The sequence below is a fragment of the Sminthopsis crassicaudata genome, chromosome 6 (assembly GCF_048593235.1).
Source record: "Sminthopsis crassicaudata isolate SCR6 chromosome 6, ASM4859323v1, whole genome shotgun sequence".
Lineage (NCBI taxonomy): Eukaryota > Metazoa > Chordata > Mammalia > Dasyuromorphia > Dasyuridae > Sminthopsis > Sminthopsis crassicaudata.
Window position 1 is genome coordinate 138,125,333 of NC_133622.1, and position 20,741 is coordinate 138,146,073.

General features: G+C 33.7%; 1 protein-coding gene across 8 annotated transcripts in view; it reads left to right on the forward strand.

Annotated features, from left to right (window-relative positions):
* The first annotated feature begins 2,136 nt into the window (after nucleotides 1-2,136).
* SLC9B1 (solute carrier family 9 member B1) overlaps nucleotides 2,137-20,741 on the forward strand; it is a 93,090-nt gene continuing 74,485 nt past the window's right edge. Inside the window, exons 1-2 of one of the 8 annotated variants that reach the window (XM_074276213.1) lie at nucleotides 2,137-2,301; nucleotides 13,079-13,127. In XM_074276213.1, coding sequence (XP_074132314.1) covers nucleotides 13,089-13,127 — 39 coding nt within the window. In that variant the 5' untranslated portion in view covers nucleotides 2,137-2,301; nucleotides 13,079-13,088. Of the gene's footprint in view, nucleotides 2,302-8,873; nucleotides 8,961-10,622; nucleotides 10,733-10,847; nucleotides 10,916-11,916; nucleotides 11,997-13,078; nucleotides 13,128-20,741 lie in introns of those variants that run through there. The other 7 variants (XM_074276219.1, XM_074276214.1, XM_074276220.1 and 4 more) reach the window with 7 other exon arrangements.

Below are 20,741 nucleotides of genomic sequence, written 5' to 3' on the forward strand. Positions count from 1 at the left end.
AATTAAATACAATATATGTATACATGTCCAAACAGTTGTTTTGCCGTACAAAAAGAATCAGACTTTGAAATAGTGTACATTTAGCCTGTGAAGGAAATCCAAAATGCAGGCAGACAAAATTAGAGGGATTGGGAATTCTATGTAGTGGTCCATAGTCATCTCCTAGAGTTCTTTTGCTGGGTGTAGCTGGTTCAGTTCATTACTGCTCTATTGGAACTGATTTGGTTCATCTCATTGTTGAAAATGGCCACATCCATCAGAATTGATCATCATATATTGGTGTTAAAGTATACAATGATCTCCTGGTCTTGATCATTTCACTTAGCATCAGTTCATGTAAGTCTCTCCAGGCTTTTCTGAAATCATCCTATTGGTCATTTCTTACAGAACAATAATATTCCATAATATTCATATACCACAATGTATTCAGCCAATCTCCAATTGATGGACATCCATGTAGTTTCCAGTTTCTGGCCACCACAAAGAGGGCTGACACAAACATTTTTGCACATACAGATCCCTTTCCCTTCTTTAAGATCTCTTTGGGATATAAGCCCAGTAGTAGCACTGCTGGGTCAAAGAGTATGCACAGTTTGTAACTGTTTGAGCATAGTTCCAAATTGCTCTCCAGGATGGCTGGATGTATTCACAATTGCACCAACAATGCATCAGTGTCCCTGTTTTTCCACATCCCCTCCAACATTCATTAATATTTTTCCCTGTCATTCTAGCCAATCTGACAAGTGTGTAGTGGTATCTCAGAGTTGTCTTAATTTGCATTTCTCTGATTAATAATGACTTGGAGCATCTTTTCATATGACTAGAGATAATTTCAATTTCTTCACCCGAGAATTATTTGTTTATATCCTTTGACCATTTATCAATTGGAGATTGGCTTGATTTCTTATAAATTAGAGTCAATTCTCTATATGTTTTGGAAATGAGGGCTTTATCTGAACCTTTGACTGTAAAAATATTTTCCCAGTTTATTGTTTCCCTTCTAATCTTATCTGCATTAGTTTTGTTTGTACAAAAACTTTTCAATTTGATATAATCAAAGTTTTCTACTTTGTGATCAATAATGATCTCTAGTTCTTCTTTGGTCATAAATCCCTTCCTCTTCCACAGGTCTGAGAGGTAAACTATCCTATATTCCTCTAATTTATTTATAATCTCATTCTTTATTCCTAGGTCATGAACCCATTTTGATCTGACCTTGATGTATGGTGTTAAGTGTAGGTAGTTTTTTGGTTAACATAAGAATAAAGAAATTGATTTAGTATAGTAAAAACAACACTGAACTTGAAATCAGACCACTTAGCTGTGTATAAACCAAAAGCTCTTGTGACAATGTGTGACTTCAAATCCCCTCACATATTTGACCTTCATTACTTTACAGGGTTGCTCAGAGAAAAAACTTTTTTATAAACCTTTATAACTATAACAAGAAATTATTTCAGCTGGGTTTACTGGTGCTGGGTAGTGTTGGGTAGAAGTGGAATGCATTGTTGGCACAAAGGATGATTGGAGGAAGAAAAGAAGTCATTTACACAGAAGATAATAAAAGAGGATTGTTTTAGTAATTGGCTAGGGATGGTAGTGGGGTGGAGTTGAACAATGAAAAGATTTATGTTAGTGCAAAAGAGACTCTAGAGATGCTAGCAGGCTTGCATTGTATAGAAGATAATACAGAGTTGTATACTGGTAATTTAGGGACAACCAGAGGTTGTGTCTCAATATGAGGATCTAAGATGGTTAGAGTTGAGAGCAGAAGCTAATCCAGTGAGGTGTGATTGTGTTCAGTCATAAGAAAAAAAATTATGTAAATATGCCTCAAAAGGATTGAGAATTTAATTGGTTTCTTAAGACACTGAAAGTCAAATAAAGATTTTTTAATCAGGTCAGCTTACCATAAGACAGAATATCATAAAAAATTATTAGAGAATTTGTTAGAGAATATCATAATAAAAGTAGAATAACTCTTTCCCTCAGTGGGAAAGAATTAAAGATGCTTATCTTTATTTTCAGCTAGTATTTATCCCACACATAAATGTTCATAGTGAGTTTCTATATTCTACATTCTATATTCTACGTTCTACATTCCATAAATAAGATGTTTGTGAAATCATTCTGAAAAGAGTAACCTACTTTTATATAATATACTATTTGTAAGTCTTGAGAGAGGTCAACAATCACTTATTCAGTGCCATAGAGAGAGAAGCCATGATTTAAAAGGAGACCTTAAGATTTACAGTTAATTCAAAAAATTTCATGAAAGGATCATCTGTACTTCTCAAAAAGGTAAATTATTGTTTTTTTTATGTAACTTATTTAAAACAAATACAAAATAGAAAAGAAAACTAAAATCAGTGTCATGTGCCCAGCAGAACATAAGGAAGGATGTAAAAGATATAAAAATAAATGTCTACCTCAAGAAAGCATAAATAATAATAAAAAATATTATATTCAGAACTGTCCATCTTTTCTTCCCTTTGGGTTTTCTTTTGTTCTCTGCTGTGCACTTTTTATTTTATTCTTTTCTCTCCCTTTTATTCTTCCCATCTCCCCCAAGCAAACTATAGTTAAGCACAGATATATACAAACACACATATAACTACATACATGCATACATATATATATATACATATATACATAACATACACATACATTTTAAAATAATACTAATATGACTGACTTTTAATGAAGATTTCTCTGAGTGATTTTTTTTAAAAGTTTGACTGTCTGAAATGAATGATTATACCCAAAGTAAGTTATTCTTTTTTTATTTCATAATTATAATTTTTTTTGACAGTACATATAGCATGGGTAATTTTTTACAACATTATCCCTTGCCCTCACTTCTGTTCTGATTTTTCGTTCCTTCCCTCCACCCCTTCCCCAGTCTTATACATGTTAAATGTTATAGTATATCCTAGATATAGTATATGTGTGCAGAACCTAATTTCTTGTTGCATAGGAAGAATTTGATTCAGAAGGTAAAAATAACCTGGGAAGAAAAACAAAAATGCAAACAGTTTACACTCATTTCCCACTGTTCCTTCTCTGGGTGTAACTGATGCTCTCCATCATTAATCAATTAGAACTGAATTAGATCTTCTCTTTGTTGAAGATATCCACTTCCATCAGAATACATCCTCATACAGTATTGTTGTTGAAGTGTATAATGATCTGCTTCTGCTCATTTCACTCAGTATCAGTTCATGTAAGTCTCTCCAAACCTCTCTATATTCATCGTGCTGGTCATTTCTTATAGAACAATAATATTCCATAACATTCATATACCACAATTTACCCAACCATTCTCTAATTGATAGGCATACATTCGTTTTCCAGTTTCTGGCCACCACTACAAAAAGGGCTGCCACAAACATTTTGGCACATACAGAGATCCCTTTCCCTTCTTTAGTATTTCTTTGGGATATAATAAGTCCAGTAGTAGCACTGCTGGATCAAAGGGTATGCACAGTTTGATAACTTTTTGGGCATAATTTCAGATTGCTCTCCAGAATGGGTGGATTCATTCACAACTCCACCAACAATGCATCAGTGTCCCAGTTTTTCCACATCCCCTCCAACATTTATCATTATTTTTTCCCATCATCTTAGCCAATCTGACAGATGTGTAGTGGTATCTCAGAGTTGTCTTAATTTGCATTTATCTGATCAATAGTGATTTGAAATACTCTTTCATAAGAGTGGAAATAGTTTCAATTTCATCATATGAAAATTGTTCATATCCCAAAGGAAGTTATTCTTATAAGCTGTCTAAAAGTAGTATGTGTTTTTCAGATTGAAAAATCTGGGAAAATGGGAAATAGATATAGGAAAGACATCAAAGCTGATTATAATAATTTTTATAGGATTTTAGCTAATATCACTCATTTGCTATTAGGAGACTAAAAGAAATCTAAAACTTTTAATCAGCAGATATTTGGCATTCAGAGAGATGGCAGTCAGAAACAGCATTGGATTAGAATGTAATAGCAACTCATTTGTATAGTTTAACAGGGGAAAAAGAAAATCTTCCAAGGAAAGATGGTACCATCATAGATGCTATAGACACTCGTAAAACAGCAAGCTGGAATGGCATAAAAAGTTTGAAGGTTTGCCAAGAGTTAGAACTAAGCATAGTCAATCTAAGAGCATTAAGGAAAAAACTGAAAAGAGATCAGTAAAGGATGAAAGATAAACAAGATTTGCAAAGATTTTTATAACAAACTATTTTCACCATGAAGAAGAGTGGAGTCACCATAGTTGGTCTCTAACATCACTTAGATGTGCTCATAAAGGAAGCATAAATAGCACTGAAGAAAAAAAAATTTAAAAAGAATACTAAATGAAACCAAGTACACATCAAGAAGATCCATTCAGGAATCACTGCCATTTGAGAGTGCTAAGTTTGATTATCAATATATTTTAAGAAGGGAAACTGTGAAACGTATGGTAAACATTTTGGATCTTATTAATAAGAAAAATCAACTGAGAAATAAATACCAATTCATTTATATAAGCTTTTATTTTCCTTTCTATTTAAATTTTCATGAGAATAAGCTATAGATACATCAAGGACATAATGTTGAGGGTATTAATAGGTAACAGGTTTTTGTAAGGAATATTTCACTGTACATTACATCTTTGTCATTGCACAAAAAACACATACAGAATACCACTGTATTGACTGTTGACTAGATAAAAGCATCTGATTTAGTAACAAGAGATGTTTGTCTTTGGAGGCTCTCCCCTTAGTAAGACGATCTCCATGAAATATGTCAAAATCATGTTTCTTTGAAACATGTAACAACAAAGATAACCTTTTTAAATGTTCACTTTATCATTAATATTATGGAAATCATACAACAGAGGGACACATGCTTGAAATCACTGTCATAGAGGATATTTAGCATGGCAGAGATTCCTTGAAAGTGACGAAATCCTCGAAATGTTTCTGTGTTTTGGTATCTCTATTATTGCAAGAAACCTTTTTAACTACAGAACTACACAAATGAGATTGACAAGCATTTTAAAGCATGGTTCCTTAGCCTTTTGTATCTTATGGACTCCTTTGGCAGTCTGGTAAAGTCTATGAATCCTTCTAAGAATAATGTTTTTAAAAAATTAAAAGGGAATACTAAATTTCAGTTATGAGTATAATTTTGAGAATAAAGATGTAATTTTCCCATCTAAGTTTATAGACTTCCTAAAGACCTCCTAAAATCTATTCACAGAGGTCTTGGGATCTATTGGCCCCAGATTAAGAACCTGTACTCTACAGAGTTTGGTCTTAATAAAAATATAGGAAAATCCAAATAGTTAAAGAATGCCTATGGTCAGGTAATGCTATGAAGTTGAATGGAAACCCTGCAGTGTTTATACACATTTTGGGTAAATACTGCAAGCAGACAAGTAAGGCCCAAAATTGAACAAGAGAAAGAGAATGGATTAGATCATTTTGGAGAAATTTAATGATCCTCAAGTTCTACCATGAAATAAATGCCTCTTTTTAATACCACCATTTATACAATGTTGCTTGACTGAATTATGGAACATTAAAATCTCCAAAGAAATGAATTGAGAATTGGTGAAAGAGCAAAGGAGAGCTCATGTTGGACATGAGAGGTTGTAATGATATAAAATGCAATAAACTAGGAATTCTGAAAGGGAAATAGAGTAAAGGAAGTTATCAAAGAAATGCATGATGACGAATATGGAAATATGTTTAGAAGAATTGCACATGTCTAAACTACATTGGATTGCTTGCTGTCTAGGGGAGGAAGAAAAGGGAGGGAAGGAGAAAATTTTGGAATACAAATTTTTGCAAAGATAAATGTTGAAAACTATTTTTGCATGTATTTGTAAAAATAAAAAGCTATTATGAAAAATTTAAATAAATAAAATTTAATTTAAAAAAACCCAAAGAAATGCATGAGAGAAAGAAAGAAAATGGGCTTATCATGTGATAAAATAGAAGCTAACCAATGTCCCATTCCAAGGATATCTTCATAGTGTTAGGAGAAAATGAGGTATATAAGGTTGGAGGGAAAACCCTTACTCTGGCTCAGAAATTCATTATGAGTATGGGAAGATTTGTGTAATCATGTTAATCAAAAGATATATTGGTTAGGTTTTGAGACCTAGTTCCAAAATAGCTTGTAAAAACTCTGAGGTATCAGAGTTAGTACATCAGATTGGCTAAAATGGCAGGAAAAGATAAATTTTGGAGGTGATGTGGGAAACTAATGTGGGACACTAATACATTGTTGGTGGAGTTGTGAACTGATTCATCCATCCTGGAGAACAATTTGGAACTATACCCAAAGGGCTATCAAACCATGATCCAGCAGTGCCTCTACTGGGTTTGTAACTCAAAGAGATCATAAAAAATGAAAAAGAACTCATATGTGCAAAAAAATGTTTGTAACAGCCCTTTTTGTAGTGATAAGGAACTGGAAACTGAATGGATGCCATCAGTTGAGGAATGGCTGAATAATTATGTTATATGAATGTTATGGAATATATTGTTCTATAAGAAATGATTGACAAGAAGATTCCAGAAAGGCCCGGAGAGACTTATTTGAACTGATGCTGAGTGAAGTGAGTAGACCCCAGAGAACATTATATACAGCAACAACAAGATTAAGTGATGATCAACTGGGATGGATGCAGCTCTTTTCACCAGTGAGGTGATTTGGGGGCAATTCCAATATACCTATGATGAAGAAAGCCATCTGAATCCAGAAAGTGAATTGTGGGGACTGAATGTGGATCACAACATAGTATTTTCACCTTTTTTATTGTTGTTGTCTTGCTTTTTTTTTCTTTCTAATTTTTTTTCTTCTTGATGTGTGTGTGTGTGTGTGTGTGTGTGTGTAGCATGATAAATGTGGAAATATAAATAGAAGAATTTGCATGTTTAATATATATTGGATTACTTGCTATCTAGGAGAGAAGGATAGGGAAGAAAGGGAGAAAAGTTTGGAACACAAGGTTTTGCAAGGGTGGATTTAAAAACTATCTTTGCATATATTTTGAAAATATAAAGCTATTATTAAAAATAGATTGTAAAATTGCAGTTATTAGATATTCTTTAAGTATAAACAATGATATAACCTTTTAGGACAATTTCCAAAGATAGTAATCAATTATTTTTTGTTAGTAGAATGTACTTCTTCATCAGGAAGAAAAATGAAGGTATTGTAAATACAGCTAATGTCCAATTTGACTTTTAGTTTCATGAAAAGAGTATCTTCTAAATTTATCATTTCTAACTAAAAAAAAAAAATACTGCCTTTCAAATGTTGTAGATAAAATTGAAAGTAGAGATGGCCTAGGAAGATCACAAAGAAAAGGACAAAAGTAATGAAGATAAAAGAACACAGGATAAAAATGAATGATGAAACATTAATTTGAAAGAAAAAGCTTTTACAGGATTTTCAAATGGTAATTTTATTGAATGACTTTTTTCGGCATATATTTTCATATTTTTCTAACAAAGAAATGAAAGGAGTGGAAAGAAACTGGATTTTGAAGTTAGATTACCTGATTGTTGTTGTTCAATCATTTCAGTTGTATTCTATTCTTCATGATCCTATGGGTTTTCTTGGCAAAGATATTGGAGTGGTTTGCCATTTTCTTCCCCAGCTCATTTGAGAGATAGTAACTGATGCAAATAGAGTTAAGTGACTTGCCCAGAATCACACAGCTAGTAAGTGTCTGAGGCCGGATTTGTGTGAGAGACTAATAATTCAGAAAACATTCTAAGACATCAGGAAAATGGGATGTTTGGTATAAATATGCTTTCTAAAAAGATTTACAGGATGAATAAGTCCAGTTTTCAGGAGGATTCTCCTTGATACAGAACTGAGCCCTAGTTTTTTGTATTGAATATTGTGGGTTTGGATTTCTTCCTTTTTGGGTGGGATGGGATGGAAGGATATGGTTTGATTAAGAAAGAAAAGAGCTTGTTGGGTAGGTTTTTTGGAATTTTGAGGAGAATAATCTCCTGGATAGCTGGAGAGAGGTCAAGTTCCTATATGGAGGTGGTCTCAATTTCCACTATACCCACCCTCCTCTACAATTCTTTGCTCACCTTAAAACCTGTACATTTCCCCCAGCCTGCTCTGCATTGAACAATATTTAATATGCTGAACACATTTTTAATGCAGAAAAGAAAATTATTTTATTTAAAATTATATTGACTATATATTGAATCACACAAAGAAGTGAATTGTATCTTCTATTCAGAAGTGCTTTTAAATGCTATAGGCCTACAGGTCCTTGATCTGAGCAGTTCTACAAATATTTCTCTACAGCATTTATTTTGATCATATACTCCCATCTATAAAAATACCTTGAGCAAGTTATTAAAACAAAGCCTCGTGGATTCAGGGAAGCATTGTCCCTCATTCACAGTGGAGAGAATTTTCAGGATGTTAAGCCAGAAAGGAAAAAAGAAATACATTTTGCAAAACTGAGATTGAAGGTGATTGCTTTGGGAATGCTTTATTTACTTCCTTATGTATTAAGATAATCAATAAAACCTAAGCAATTCCTGAAGCTTGTGATTCTTCACCTAGCCTCTTATCTATGTAAGTCAAGCAAATTCAGATAGAGTATGTGGTAGCCTTCTCCATAGCAAGAATTTCTAAAGTAAGGAGCTGTGGAATGAATTCAAGGAGTCTATCCATGGTTTGACTGAAAGGATTGTATGATAATAAATCTCTCTTCTTTTTCCCCACATGACCACCTATGGGCTTCTTTCTAACACAACTATACGATTTCTTCACATGACTGGCTTCCTTTGTGATTGTCCTGAGTGTGGATTCCTGGGGCAGTTGCCTTTTTCCTACAATATCCTCAACACATCATCATTTTCTTTGTTTCCCATCACTGCTTCCTCAGATGTCCCTTAGCAGTTAAGAGTCTGTGGTCTGATGCAAATGGTGAGTAACCTCCCATACCAGTTCCTCAACCCTGAAAATCAGACTAGGTTACTCCTCAGCAAACTCCAGTCATACCCTAATGACTCTAGAATCAAATATTTCATTTTTATCTTTTTATTTCTTATTTCTTAATTTTTATTTTAGAAGTGTTATTAATTTCTTTAAGATACATAATTATTAGCATAGTAGTGCATTACAAAATGTATAAATAAGCAAATATATATAAAAAGAGACAGAGACAGAGAGAAATTGAGAGAGAGAGAGAGAGAAAGCAGCTGGGGGCATAATAGAGAACAGTGAGCACTGAGCCTGGAGTCAGGAAGACCTCAGTTCAAATTCAGCCTCACACACTTAACTAGCTTTGTGATCCTGAGCAAGTCACAATTAAATTAACTTTTTAACCTCTGTTTGTTCACCTGTAAAGGGTTCTGGAGAAGTGAATGGCAAACCACTAGTATCTTTGCCAAGAAAACCCTAAATGGGGTCACAAAGAGTCAGATATGACTGAAAGGACTAAACTATAATAATAATAAAGTGAATATATAGGGTGGCTTGCTCGAGATATTTTTATTGATGAGGTATATGATCAAAATAGCTTTAGAGAATATTGCTCTAGATAAATATTTGTAGAACTGCTCAGATTAAGAATCTGTCGGCCTATAGTATTTAGAAGCACTTCTGAATAGAAGATAGAATTCACTTCTTTGTGTGATTCAGCAGTATTTCCAGAGGACATATCTTCTTGGGCTCATATTTCAAAAGCAAAATCTTATTTCAGAAGTTGTGGTAGAGCAGAGATTCTGGGTCAGATATTGCTTACCTGAGTCTATGGGTCATCAGAAAGAACTGCTGAGCTGATCTTGTCAAAATGATCAGCAGGAAAAAAGTCACTAACATGAACTGATGAAAGACCTGGTTGTCCTAGCACAGTTCTGAAGTGTCTTCTGTTGCTACTTTATCAATAAAAAACCTAGGGAAAATCCAGCTATGAACTACAATGTCAGGACCAGCCAGGGAGAACAGGACTAGGGAAGTAAATGAGCAAGCTGAACATCCATCAAAGGATTAGGAGAGCTTCAGAAGCCAGATAGTGAAGAAGTGAACCATCACAAAGGAAAAGGGACAAAATAAGAATTTCAGGGGTATTGCCCAATGAGGGTAACTTCCCACATACTGAGGTCAAAAATAGTTTTTGACTCAGTTCCTAAACTCTGGTTGCTGCTAATGTCTGTTATACAAAATCCAGTAATCCCTTTTTCTTTCCAGATTATTGATCCCTGTTGTCAATTTTTGCTCCTACCTTGTCCCTTTCAGATTGCTTGGTTCCTAAATTTCTGCCTTGTATGTTAGCTGAGGGTGTTAGATTTAAAAGTCACTTTCAGCTCTAAATCTGTGATCCTAGGAGGTTCTGTTTACCTGATACCAGTTGCACTGCTTACTTATACATAGGCAAGTCACCAGGTGACTTAAACCAGGTTCTGACATACGAATTTTTCTGACCTTGAAGCTTGTGTGCAACTTATCCCAGAATGATTACCTGGCACTGACCTCACTACAATTTCCCCAGGCAGGATTACACCCCTTATACATATACAGCCTTTTATGACATATATACCCTGACATGACAATGAATAACAATTTTTATGTCCCAGACAGTTCATTGAAATGAAACTCTTGTAAATGGATTCTACATGTAAACAGATGGATCTTAGTTCCTCCTATGAAATTCTTTCTACTATAGCAGACTCATTCAGTCAATTGTAATTTATTAGGTGAGATGCTATGCAATAACTGAATTTTTCTTTTGTTGAAAAAGTTTCAAATTAAAATTTAACTAATAATAATTAACTACCATGTACAAAGTGTTGTGCTAGAAGGTAGGAATACAACACAATTTTTAAAAAATCATCCTGTCCCTCCAGGAATAACGTTATACTGGATCAATATAACACAAGGTAAGAGTAATTGGGGGTGGGATGAGGACAAGAACCCCGAATATCTGATGATGAAGAGAACAATTTCAGCAGAAGATGATCAAGGGCTGCTGCACAAAAGAGGTGGTCCCTAAGTCAAGTCTCAGAGAAAGATAGATTATGAAAAGTAGAGTTGATAAAGTTCACTCCAACTGTGAGACATGGTCTTCCTGAATGCAAGGAAGCCCAAGGGTGAAATGTTTAGTTGGAGATAAGTGAATAGTCTACATTTCTGAAACTATGCATGAAAAGAAGTCATATGAAATAGGCCTTTAGAAAGATAGGCTATAACCAAATTGTGGAAGACCTCAAATGTCAGGGTAAGAAGTTATATTATGATACTGAAAAAGTTTGAAAGACATAGTTTCTGAGTAATCATTTTATTTTTAATGTTAGCATGTTATCAATAAAATCAAATTCCCAAGACCCCTCATGGCCATAGACTCAGTTTACATGTCCTCAGAAAAGTAGATATTCTTCAGAGTGGCAATCAATTCTAAGTGGTCGATAATTCATGAGAAAATGGATATTATAATGAGGTATGGGCTCATTCTAATGAGTATCTTAAAGGTACTGATGATCACCTTGTCTTGGTCAAAGAGACCCAGTATATCAGTATATATATCAAAGAGGGAATCTACTTCTAACCCAGTTCTCTGTGGCCAGAATAATGAACAGGAATTCACCAGTTTTCTCAGTCTGGGTGGATAAGTTTTTCCAAAAATTTTGGGATAAGGAAGTGGAAAATCCTTTAATCTTAATGCAATAAGTGTTATTAATATGAGATAGAAATAATCATTTCAATATTTTTTAGAGGTAATTGGGAAGTAGAAACATCTCTCTGAAGGTTTGTGAGCTGGGGAATGATCTCAGACTCATGACTTAGCAACATTATTTTGGTAGCTATGCAAGGAAAAGTGGTTTGGAGAGGGAAAAGACTGAAAATAATAAGACCAAATAGGAGCCTATTACAACAGTCTAAGCAAGAAATGAGGAGGAACTAAAATACGGTGGTTGGCCAAGTGATGCAAAGAAAGGGACAGCTGTGAGAGACATTGTAAAGGTAAAATCAATAGGACTTAGCAACCAGATATGGTGATATGATGATAGAGAAGAAAAGATTTAAAAAAGAGATGAATCTCAAGTTTGACTCTAAATGTCTTAGAACAGAAGTCAGAAAGTTTGGAGGAGGAGCAGGTTTGGATTGGGAGTGGTGAAAATAAATAAGAAATTCAGGTTTTGGTCATATGTTGAATGAATAAAATTTTTGGATATTAAATTTTGAGATATTACTGTTTAGAATATGTAGGTAGAAGTCTAGCAGGCAGATAGACATATAGGAATTGAATTCAGGTAAGAGATTCAGTCAGTTAACAAACATTAGAGTTGGCCACCTCCAGAGAGAGAACTGATGTGTCAATTCTGAGTATAAATTAAACTATATATTTTTTACTTTACTTTTCTTGGGTTTTTTTGCAACATGACCAATATGGAAATATGTTTTGTATGACACTCTATATATAATTAATATCACATCGCTTGCTTTTTCAAGGTGTGAGGGAAGTGCAGGAGAAAGGGTGAGAATTTAGAAGTCAAAAATCTTAAAAAATGAGTGTCAAAAATGTTTTTTTTATGTAATTGGGAAATATTTAATGAAATACAAATATATTAGAAAAAAAGACTAAAGTCGAATATATATACTTGGGAATCTTCTGCAGAGAGATATTATATCCATGTATCCATTGTATCCTAGAAAGAGATAGATGAAGAATTAGCAAGAGAAATTGAGGAATGGTCAGACAAAAATGAAAATTGTTTGCTTGTTACTGCAGTTTAATGGGAGAAACTATAAGAGAGGAGAAACTATAAGAGACATAATGTTTAGAGTTAGGAGGTCCCTTACATCTTCTCTTCTCTAATCTCTCCATTTCTAGATAAGGAAAGTGAATCCAAGAAAAGGTAAATTACTTTTTGAAAATCATAAAGGGAGAAAAAGTGGTAGGTCTTGAATTTGAACCTAGGTGTGTGACCCCAAACTAATTAAAACGAAATATCTGAAGACAAAGGAATCCTCTCTTACTTGATGTTGAGCATATTTTTAGTCTCTTTTTAAAAAAGTTTTCTTTTCCTTTTAAATCTTCCTAGCAAACACATCATGGAATCCAAAAGTGAAGACCCCCAAGCAGCTACTCAGGTAAAGTTGATCATATTTCATAAAACTATTTTAGTCTTCAGATAGTTCATTCATATTTCATTTCATTTTCATATTTTCATATAAAGTCTAAGCACTAATCAGATTTCTTAGTGGTTGGTTGTTCGAGTATGAGCAAGGCTTTAGAGGAATGAGCAAGATCAATAAGGACTAGCCCACTGGCTTAGAAATGAGTGAATAGCGTGGTATAAGTGAGAACCTTATTTCTTGATGACCAAACTTCTGATGATGACTCTTTCTAATCTTTCCAAGGCAGTAACATTTAGACTGTGAGCCCACGGATTGTACTCAAATACTTTTACCACATAACCCAGGTCATAAGATCCCAGGGCCCATTGTTTTTGTTTTTGCTGAGGCAATTGGGGTTAAGTGACTTGTCCAGGTTCACCCAGCTAGGAAGTGTTAATGTTAAGTGTCTGAGTCCAGATTTGAAGTCAGATCACCCTGAGTTCAGGGCTGGGACTCTATCCACTGTGCCCCTACAAAATTTTTTAAAATAATTTTTAAGCTCTTCCAAATAATTTGAAAATTCCTTCCAAATAGGTTTGGTTTCATTTTTTTGTCTCTATACCCTCCTACCTAGGACAATTAAGGTATTTAGTAAATATTTATTGGATTAAACTGGAGTGATAGGACTTGGGTTAAAATCCTAGCTTTACTGCCTACTATGTGATTCTGTGCAATTGATGTCCTCTCAATGTGTCCGGTTCCTCATCTGTAAAATTGGATTAGATAATCTGTAAAGTCCTTTTTTTTTTTTTTTTTTTTAAATTTGTGAGGTTTAATTATGTCTTAAAGTTGGAAAATACATATCACTTCCTTCCTATGTATATCTTCTTTCTTGTTCTTTTTTTTAATAGCTTTTTATTGACAGAACATATGCATGAATAATTTTTCAACATTGACCCTTGCAAACATTTCTGATCCAATTTTTCCCTTCCTTCCCTCCAACCCCCTCCCTAGATGGCAGGAAGTCTCATACATGTTAAACATGTTAAAGTATATCTTAAATACAATATATGTATACATATTTATGCAGTTCTCTTGTTGCATCAGAAAAATTGGATTTAGAAAGATAAAAATAACCTGGGAAGAAAAAAAATGCAAACAACAGAAGAAAGACGGTAAATGTTACATTGTGGTCTACACTCGTTTCCCATTGTTCTTTCACTGGGTGTAGCTGGTTCTGTTCATCACTGATCAATTGGAATAGAATTGGATCCTCTCACTCCATAAGAGTTCATCTCCACTTCCATAAGAATTGATCCTCATATAGTATTGTTGTTGAAGTGTGTATAATGATCTCCTGGTTCTACTCATTTCACTTAGCATTAGTTCATGTCTCTCCACGCCTCTCTGTATTTATCCTGCTGGTCATTTCTTACAGAATAATATTCTATAACATTCATATATCATAATTTACTCAGCCATTCTCTTAATTGATGGGCATCCATTCAATTTCCAGTTTCTAGCCACTATGAAAAGGGCTGCCACAAACATTTTTGCATATATGTGTCCCTTTCCCTTCTTTAATATCTCCTTGGGATATAAGCCCAGTAGTAACATTTCTGGATCAAAGAGTATGCACAGTTTGATAATTCTTTGAGTATAGTTCCAAATTGCTCTCCAGAATTGTTGGATCTGTCCACAACTCCACCAACAATGCACCAGTGTCCCAGTTTTTCCACATCCCCTCCAACATTTATCATTATTTTTTCCTGTCATCTTAGCCAATCTGACAGATGTGTAGTGGTATCTCAGAGTTGTCTTAATTTGCATTTCTCTGATCAATAATGATTTGGAACATTTTTTCATTGGGGTAGAAATAGTTTCAATTTCATCATCTGAAAAGTGTCTGTTCATATCCTGTAAAGTCCTTTTTAAACTTTTAACTATAGAATATTATAAGAATAACTAGCCTTGAAAGGAGGTTCAAAAGAGAACACAGGTTTTTATTATTGATTTCTTAAATTTAAATATACATTTACATTCTTCTTTTACAAGTTCACAGTTTCATATAGTTTTTCCCTCTTCTTTGCATATTGAAATGTTTGTGTTTGTTGATTTTCTTAATTTAAAAGAAAAGTTAAAATTTAAAAATAGAATAGCTAACATTACCCAGAAGAGATCTGAAAGGCAGGCACTTCCTGCCTATTTTTCTTTTCTTTTCTTTTTTTTTTTTTTTTTGCAAAGATGGGAACTATGAATGTGGAACACCATGTATAATGGCAGACTTTTTGGAAGCATTGGTTAGTTTTGTGGAATTTTTTTTTTTCCCTTTCTTATTCTTTGTTACAAAGGATGGCTCTCTGAGAGTGGGATTAGACAAGTATTAAAGACTAGAAGTAAATTTTAAAATTAAAGATATCAACAAATTTTTTTTTTTTAAAGAACAGCTATTATAGTGAGTATAATGTCAGTAATTTGGGAGAGGATTCCTTCCACATTTATTAAAAATCTAAAATGTCCAATATTTAAAATGGTGCAGGGAGGTAGCACAGTGAATAGCATATCAGGCCTAGAGTCAGGAAGACCTAAATTAAAATAATTACTGTGTGACCCTGAATAAATCACTTAGCCTCTATTTGCCTCAGCTCTTTATCTATAAAATAGGAACACACTGGAGAAGGAAATGGCAAACTACTTTATCTTCTTTGCCAAACAAAACCCCTGGTCTTTGATCATGAGGTCACAAAGAGCAGGATATTATTGAATGACCAACAACAATAACATTTTAAAAGTCAGAGTTATTACTTAGTGCTAGTTTTGTAATGCTGAATAGTGCACATCCAAATGTCATACCACTCATGTTAATATAATACTCCTATTCAAGGTGAACTCTAAAACACTATTGTAACTCCTCTAATTGCCACTTCATTCACTGTTTGCAAATTGATGCATTACATAAATATATTAATATTATCATTTTTTCTCAATGAAAATACCATAGGATGTTAATCTTTATTTGATATCCCCATTTTTTTCTGAAGCAATGAGGTTAAGTGGCTTGTTCAGAGTCACTTAGCTAGTAAGTATCTAAAGCCATATTTAAACTCAGATGCTCCTGACTCCAGGCCTAGTATTCTGTACTAGTACACTGTACTACCTAACTTAACTGCCCTCATCCCCATATTAAAAAAAAGGTGACAATCAGACAAGAAATAAAGAACATTATAAAATCCAAAATGGATAATTTTTATTATATTAAATTATAAGGGCTTTGCTCAAACAAAATCAATGCATCTAAAATTAGAAGGGAAGCAGAAAGCTGAGAAACAATTTTTACAGCCAGTATTTTCAATATAAGTTTCATTTCTAAAATATGTAAAGAACTGAATCAAATATATAAGAATACAAGTCATTTCCCAATTGATAAATGATCAAAAGGATATAAATAGATAATTTTTTTTTCAGCTATTTTTATATTTATTCTTTTTTTTTTTTTTTTTTAATTTTTTATTTTATTTTATAATTATAACATTTTTTGACAGTACATATGCATGGGTAATTTTTTACAACATTATCCCTTGCACTTACTTCTATTCAGATTTTTTCCCTTCCTCCCCCAACCCCCTCCCCCTGATGGCAAGCAGTCTTATATATATTAAATATATTACAGTATAATTTAGATACAATATATGTGTGTAGAACCGAATTTTTTGTTGCACAGGAAGAATTGGATTCAGAAGGTAAAAATAACAGTTTACATTCATTTCCCAGTCCTTTTCTGGATGTAGCTGGTTCTGTCCATCATTAATCAATTGGAATTGGATTAGCTCTTCTCTATGTTGAAGAAATCCACTTCCATCAGCATACATCCTCGTACAGTATCATTGTTGAAGTGTATAATGATCTTCTGGTTCTGCTCGTTTCACTCAGCATCAGTTGATGTAAGTCTCTCCAAGCCTCTCTGTATTTCTCCTGTTGGTCATTTCTTATAGAACAGTAATATTCCATAACATTCATATACCATAGTTTACCCAACCATTCTCCAATTGATGGACATCCATTCATCTTCCAGCTTCTAGCCACTATGAAAAGGGCTGCCACAAACATTTTGGCACATACAGGACCCTTTCCCTTCTCTAGTAGTTCCTTGGGGTATAAGCCCAGTAGTAGTATGGCTGGGTCAAAGGGTATGCACATTTTGATAACTTTTTGGGCATAATTCCAGATTGCTCTCCAGAATGGTTGGATTCTTTCACAACTCCACCAACAATGCATCAGTGTCCCAGTTTTCCCACAGCCCCTCCAACATTCATCGTTATTTGTTCCTGTCATTTTAGCCAATCTGACAGGTGTGTAATGATACCTCAGAGTTGTCTTAATTTGCATTTCTCTGATCAATAGTGATTTGGAACACTCTTTCATATGAGTGGAAATAGTTTTAATTTCATCATCTGAAAATTGTCTGTTCATATCCTTTGACCATTTATCAATTGGAGAATGGCTTGATTTCTTATAAATTAAAGTCAATTCTCTGTATATTTTGGAGATGAGGCCTTTATCAGAACCTTTAACTGTAAAAATGTTTTCCCAATTTGTTACTTCCCTTCTAATCTTGTTTGCATTAGTTTTGTTTGTGCAGAAACTTTTTAATTTGGTGTAATCAAAATGTTCTATTTTGTGATCAATAATGGTCTCTAGTTCTCCCTTGGACACAAACTCCTTCCTCCTCCACAAGTCTGAGAGGTAAACCATCCCATGTTCCTCCAATTTATTTATGATTTCGTTCTTTATGCCTAAATCTTGGACCCATTTTGATCTAATCTTAGTATGTGGTGTTAAATGTGGGTCCATGCCTAGTTTCTGCCATACTAATTTCCAGTTTTCCCAGCAGTTTTTGTCAAATAATGAATTCTTATCCCCAAATTGGGGATCTTTGGGTTTGTCAAAGATTAGATTGCTATTTTTATTCACTATTTTGCCCTGTGAACCTAACCTATGCCACTGATCAACTAGTCTGTTTCTTAGCCAATACCAAATGGTTTTGGTGACTGTTGCTTTATAATATAGCTTTAAATCAGGTACACTTAGACCACCTTCCTCTGACTTTTTTTTTCATTCGTTCCCTTGCAATTCTCGACCTTTTATTCTTCCATATGAATTTTGTTGTTATTTTTTCTAGGTCATTAAAATAGTTTCTTGGGAGTCTGATTGGTATAGCACTAAATAAATAGATTAGTTTGGGGAGTATTGTCATCTTTATTATATTCGCTCGGCCTATCCAAGAACATTGAATGTCTTTCCAATTATTTAAATCTGACTTTATTTTTGTGGCAAGTGTTTTGTAATTTTGCTCATATAATTCCTGACTCTCCTTTGGTAGATATATTCCCAAATATTTGATACTATCGACTGTTATTTTGAATGGAATTTCTCTTTGTATCTCTTGCTGTTGGATTGTGTTGGTAATGTATAAAAATCCTGAGGATTTATGTGGATTTATTTTGTATCCTGCGACTTTGCTAAAATTCTGAATTATTTCTAATAGCTTTTTAGCAGAGTCTTTGGGGTTCTCTAAGTATACCATCATGTCATCTGCGAAAAGTGACAATTTGATTTCTTCATTTCCTACTCTAATTCCTTGGATCTCTTTCTCGGCTCTTATTGCCAAGGCTAGAGTTTCTAGTACTATATTGAATAGTAATGGTGATAGTGGGCAACCTTGTTTCACTCCTGATCTTACAGGGAAAGGTTCTAGTTTATCACCATTACATATGATGTTTACTGAAGGTTTTAAATATATGCTCCTTATTATTTTAAGGAATAGTCCATTTATTCCTATACTCTCAAGCGTTTTTAGTAGGAATGGATGTTGGATTTTATCAAATGCCTTTTCTGCATCTATTGAGATGATCATATGGTTTTTATTAATTTGATTATTAATATGGTCAATTATACTAATAGTTTTCCTAATATTAAACCATCCCTGCATTCCTGGTATAAATCCCACTTGGTCATAGTGTATTATCCTGGGGATGATTTTCTGAAGTCTATTTGCTAATATCTTATTTAAGATTTTAGCATCAATATTCATTAAGGAAATTGGTCTATAGTTTTCTTTCTCAGTTTTCGATCTACCTGGTTTAGGTATCAGTACCATGTCTGTGTCATAGAAGGAATTTGGTAGGACTCCTTCAATCCCTATTTTTTCAAATAGTTTACATAGCATTGGAGTTAGTTGTTCTTTAAATGTTTGGTAGAATTCACCTGTAAATCCATCTGGTCCTGGGGACTTTTTCTTAGGAAGTTGGTTAATAGCTTGGTCTATTTCTTTTTCTGAGATGGGACTATTTAAACTACTTACTTCTTCCTCTGTTAATCTGGGAAAGCTATATTTTTGAAGGTATTCTTCCATTTCATTTAAGTTATCGAATTTATCGGCATAAAGTTGAGCAAAGTAGCTCCTAACTATTGTTCTAATTTCCTCTTCATTAGTGGTGAGTTCACCCTTTTCATTTTCAAGACTATCAATTTGCTTTTTCTCTTTCCTTTTTTTAATCAGGTTTACTAAGGGTTTGTCTATTTTGTTGGTTTTTTCATAAAACCAACTCTTAGTTTTATTAATTAATTCAATAGTTTTTTTACTTTCAGTTTTATTAATCTCACCTTTTATTTTTTGAATTTCAAGTTTTGTGTTTGTCTGGGGGTTTTTAATTTGTTCCTTTTCTAGCAATTTTAGTTGTAAACCCAATTCGTTGGCCCTCTCTTTCTCTATTTTATGCAGGTAGGCCTGTAGAGATATAAAACTTCCCCTAATTACTGCTTTGGCTGTATCCCACACATTTTGGTATGATGTCTCATTATTGTCATTTTCTTGGGTGAAGTTATTAATTATGTCTATGATTTGCTGTTTTACCCAATCATTCTTTAGTATAAGATTATTTAGTTTCCAATTATTTTTTGGTCTATTTTCCCCTGGCTTTTTATTAAATGTTATTTTGATTGCATTATGGTCTGAAAAGGGTGCATTTACTATTTCTGCCTTACTGCATTTGATTTTGAGGTTTTTATGCCCTAGTATATGATCAATTTTTGTATAGGTTCCATGAACTGCTGAGAAGAAAGTATATTCCTTTCTGTCTCCATTTAGCTTTCGCCAAAGATCTATCATATCAAACTTTTCTAGTATTCTATTTACCTCTTTGACTTCTTTCTTATTTATTTTGTGGTTTGATTTATCTAATTCTGAGAGTGCAAGGTTGAGATCTCCCGCTATTATAGTTTTGCTATCTATTTCCTCTTGCAGCTCTCTTAATTTCTCTTTTAAGAATTTAGATGCTGCACCACTTGGTGCATACATGTTTAATATTGATACTGCTTCACTATTGATGCTTCCCTTTAGCAGGATATAATGCCCTTCCTTATCTCTTTTAATTAGATCAATTTTTGTTTTTGCTTGATCTGAGATGAGGATGGCTACTCCTGCTTTTTTGGTTTTGCCTGAAGCATAATAGATTCTGCTCCACCCTTTTACTTTTAGTTTGAATGTCTCATCCTGTTTCAGGTGTGTTTCCTGTAAACAACATATAGTAGGATTCTGACTTTTAATCCAGTCTGCTAACTGCTTCCTCTTTATGAGGCAGTTTGCCC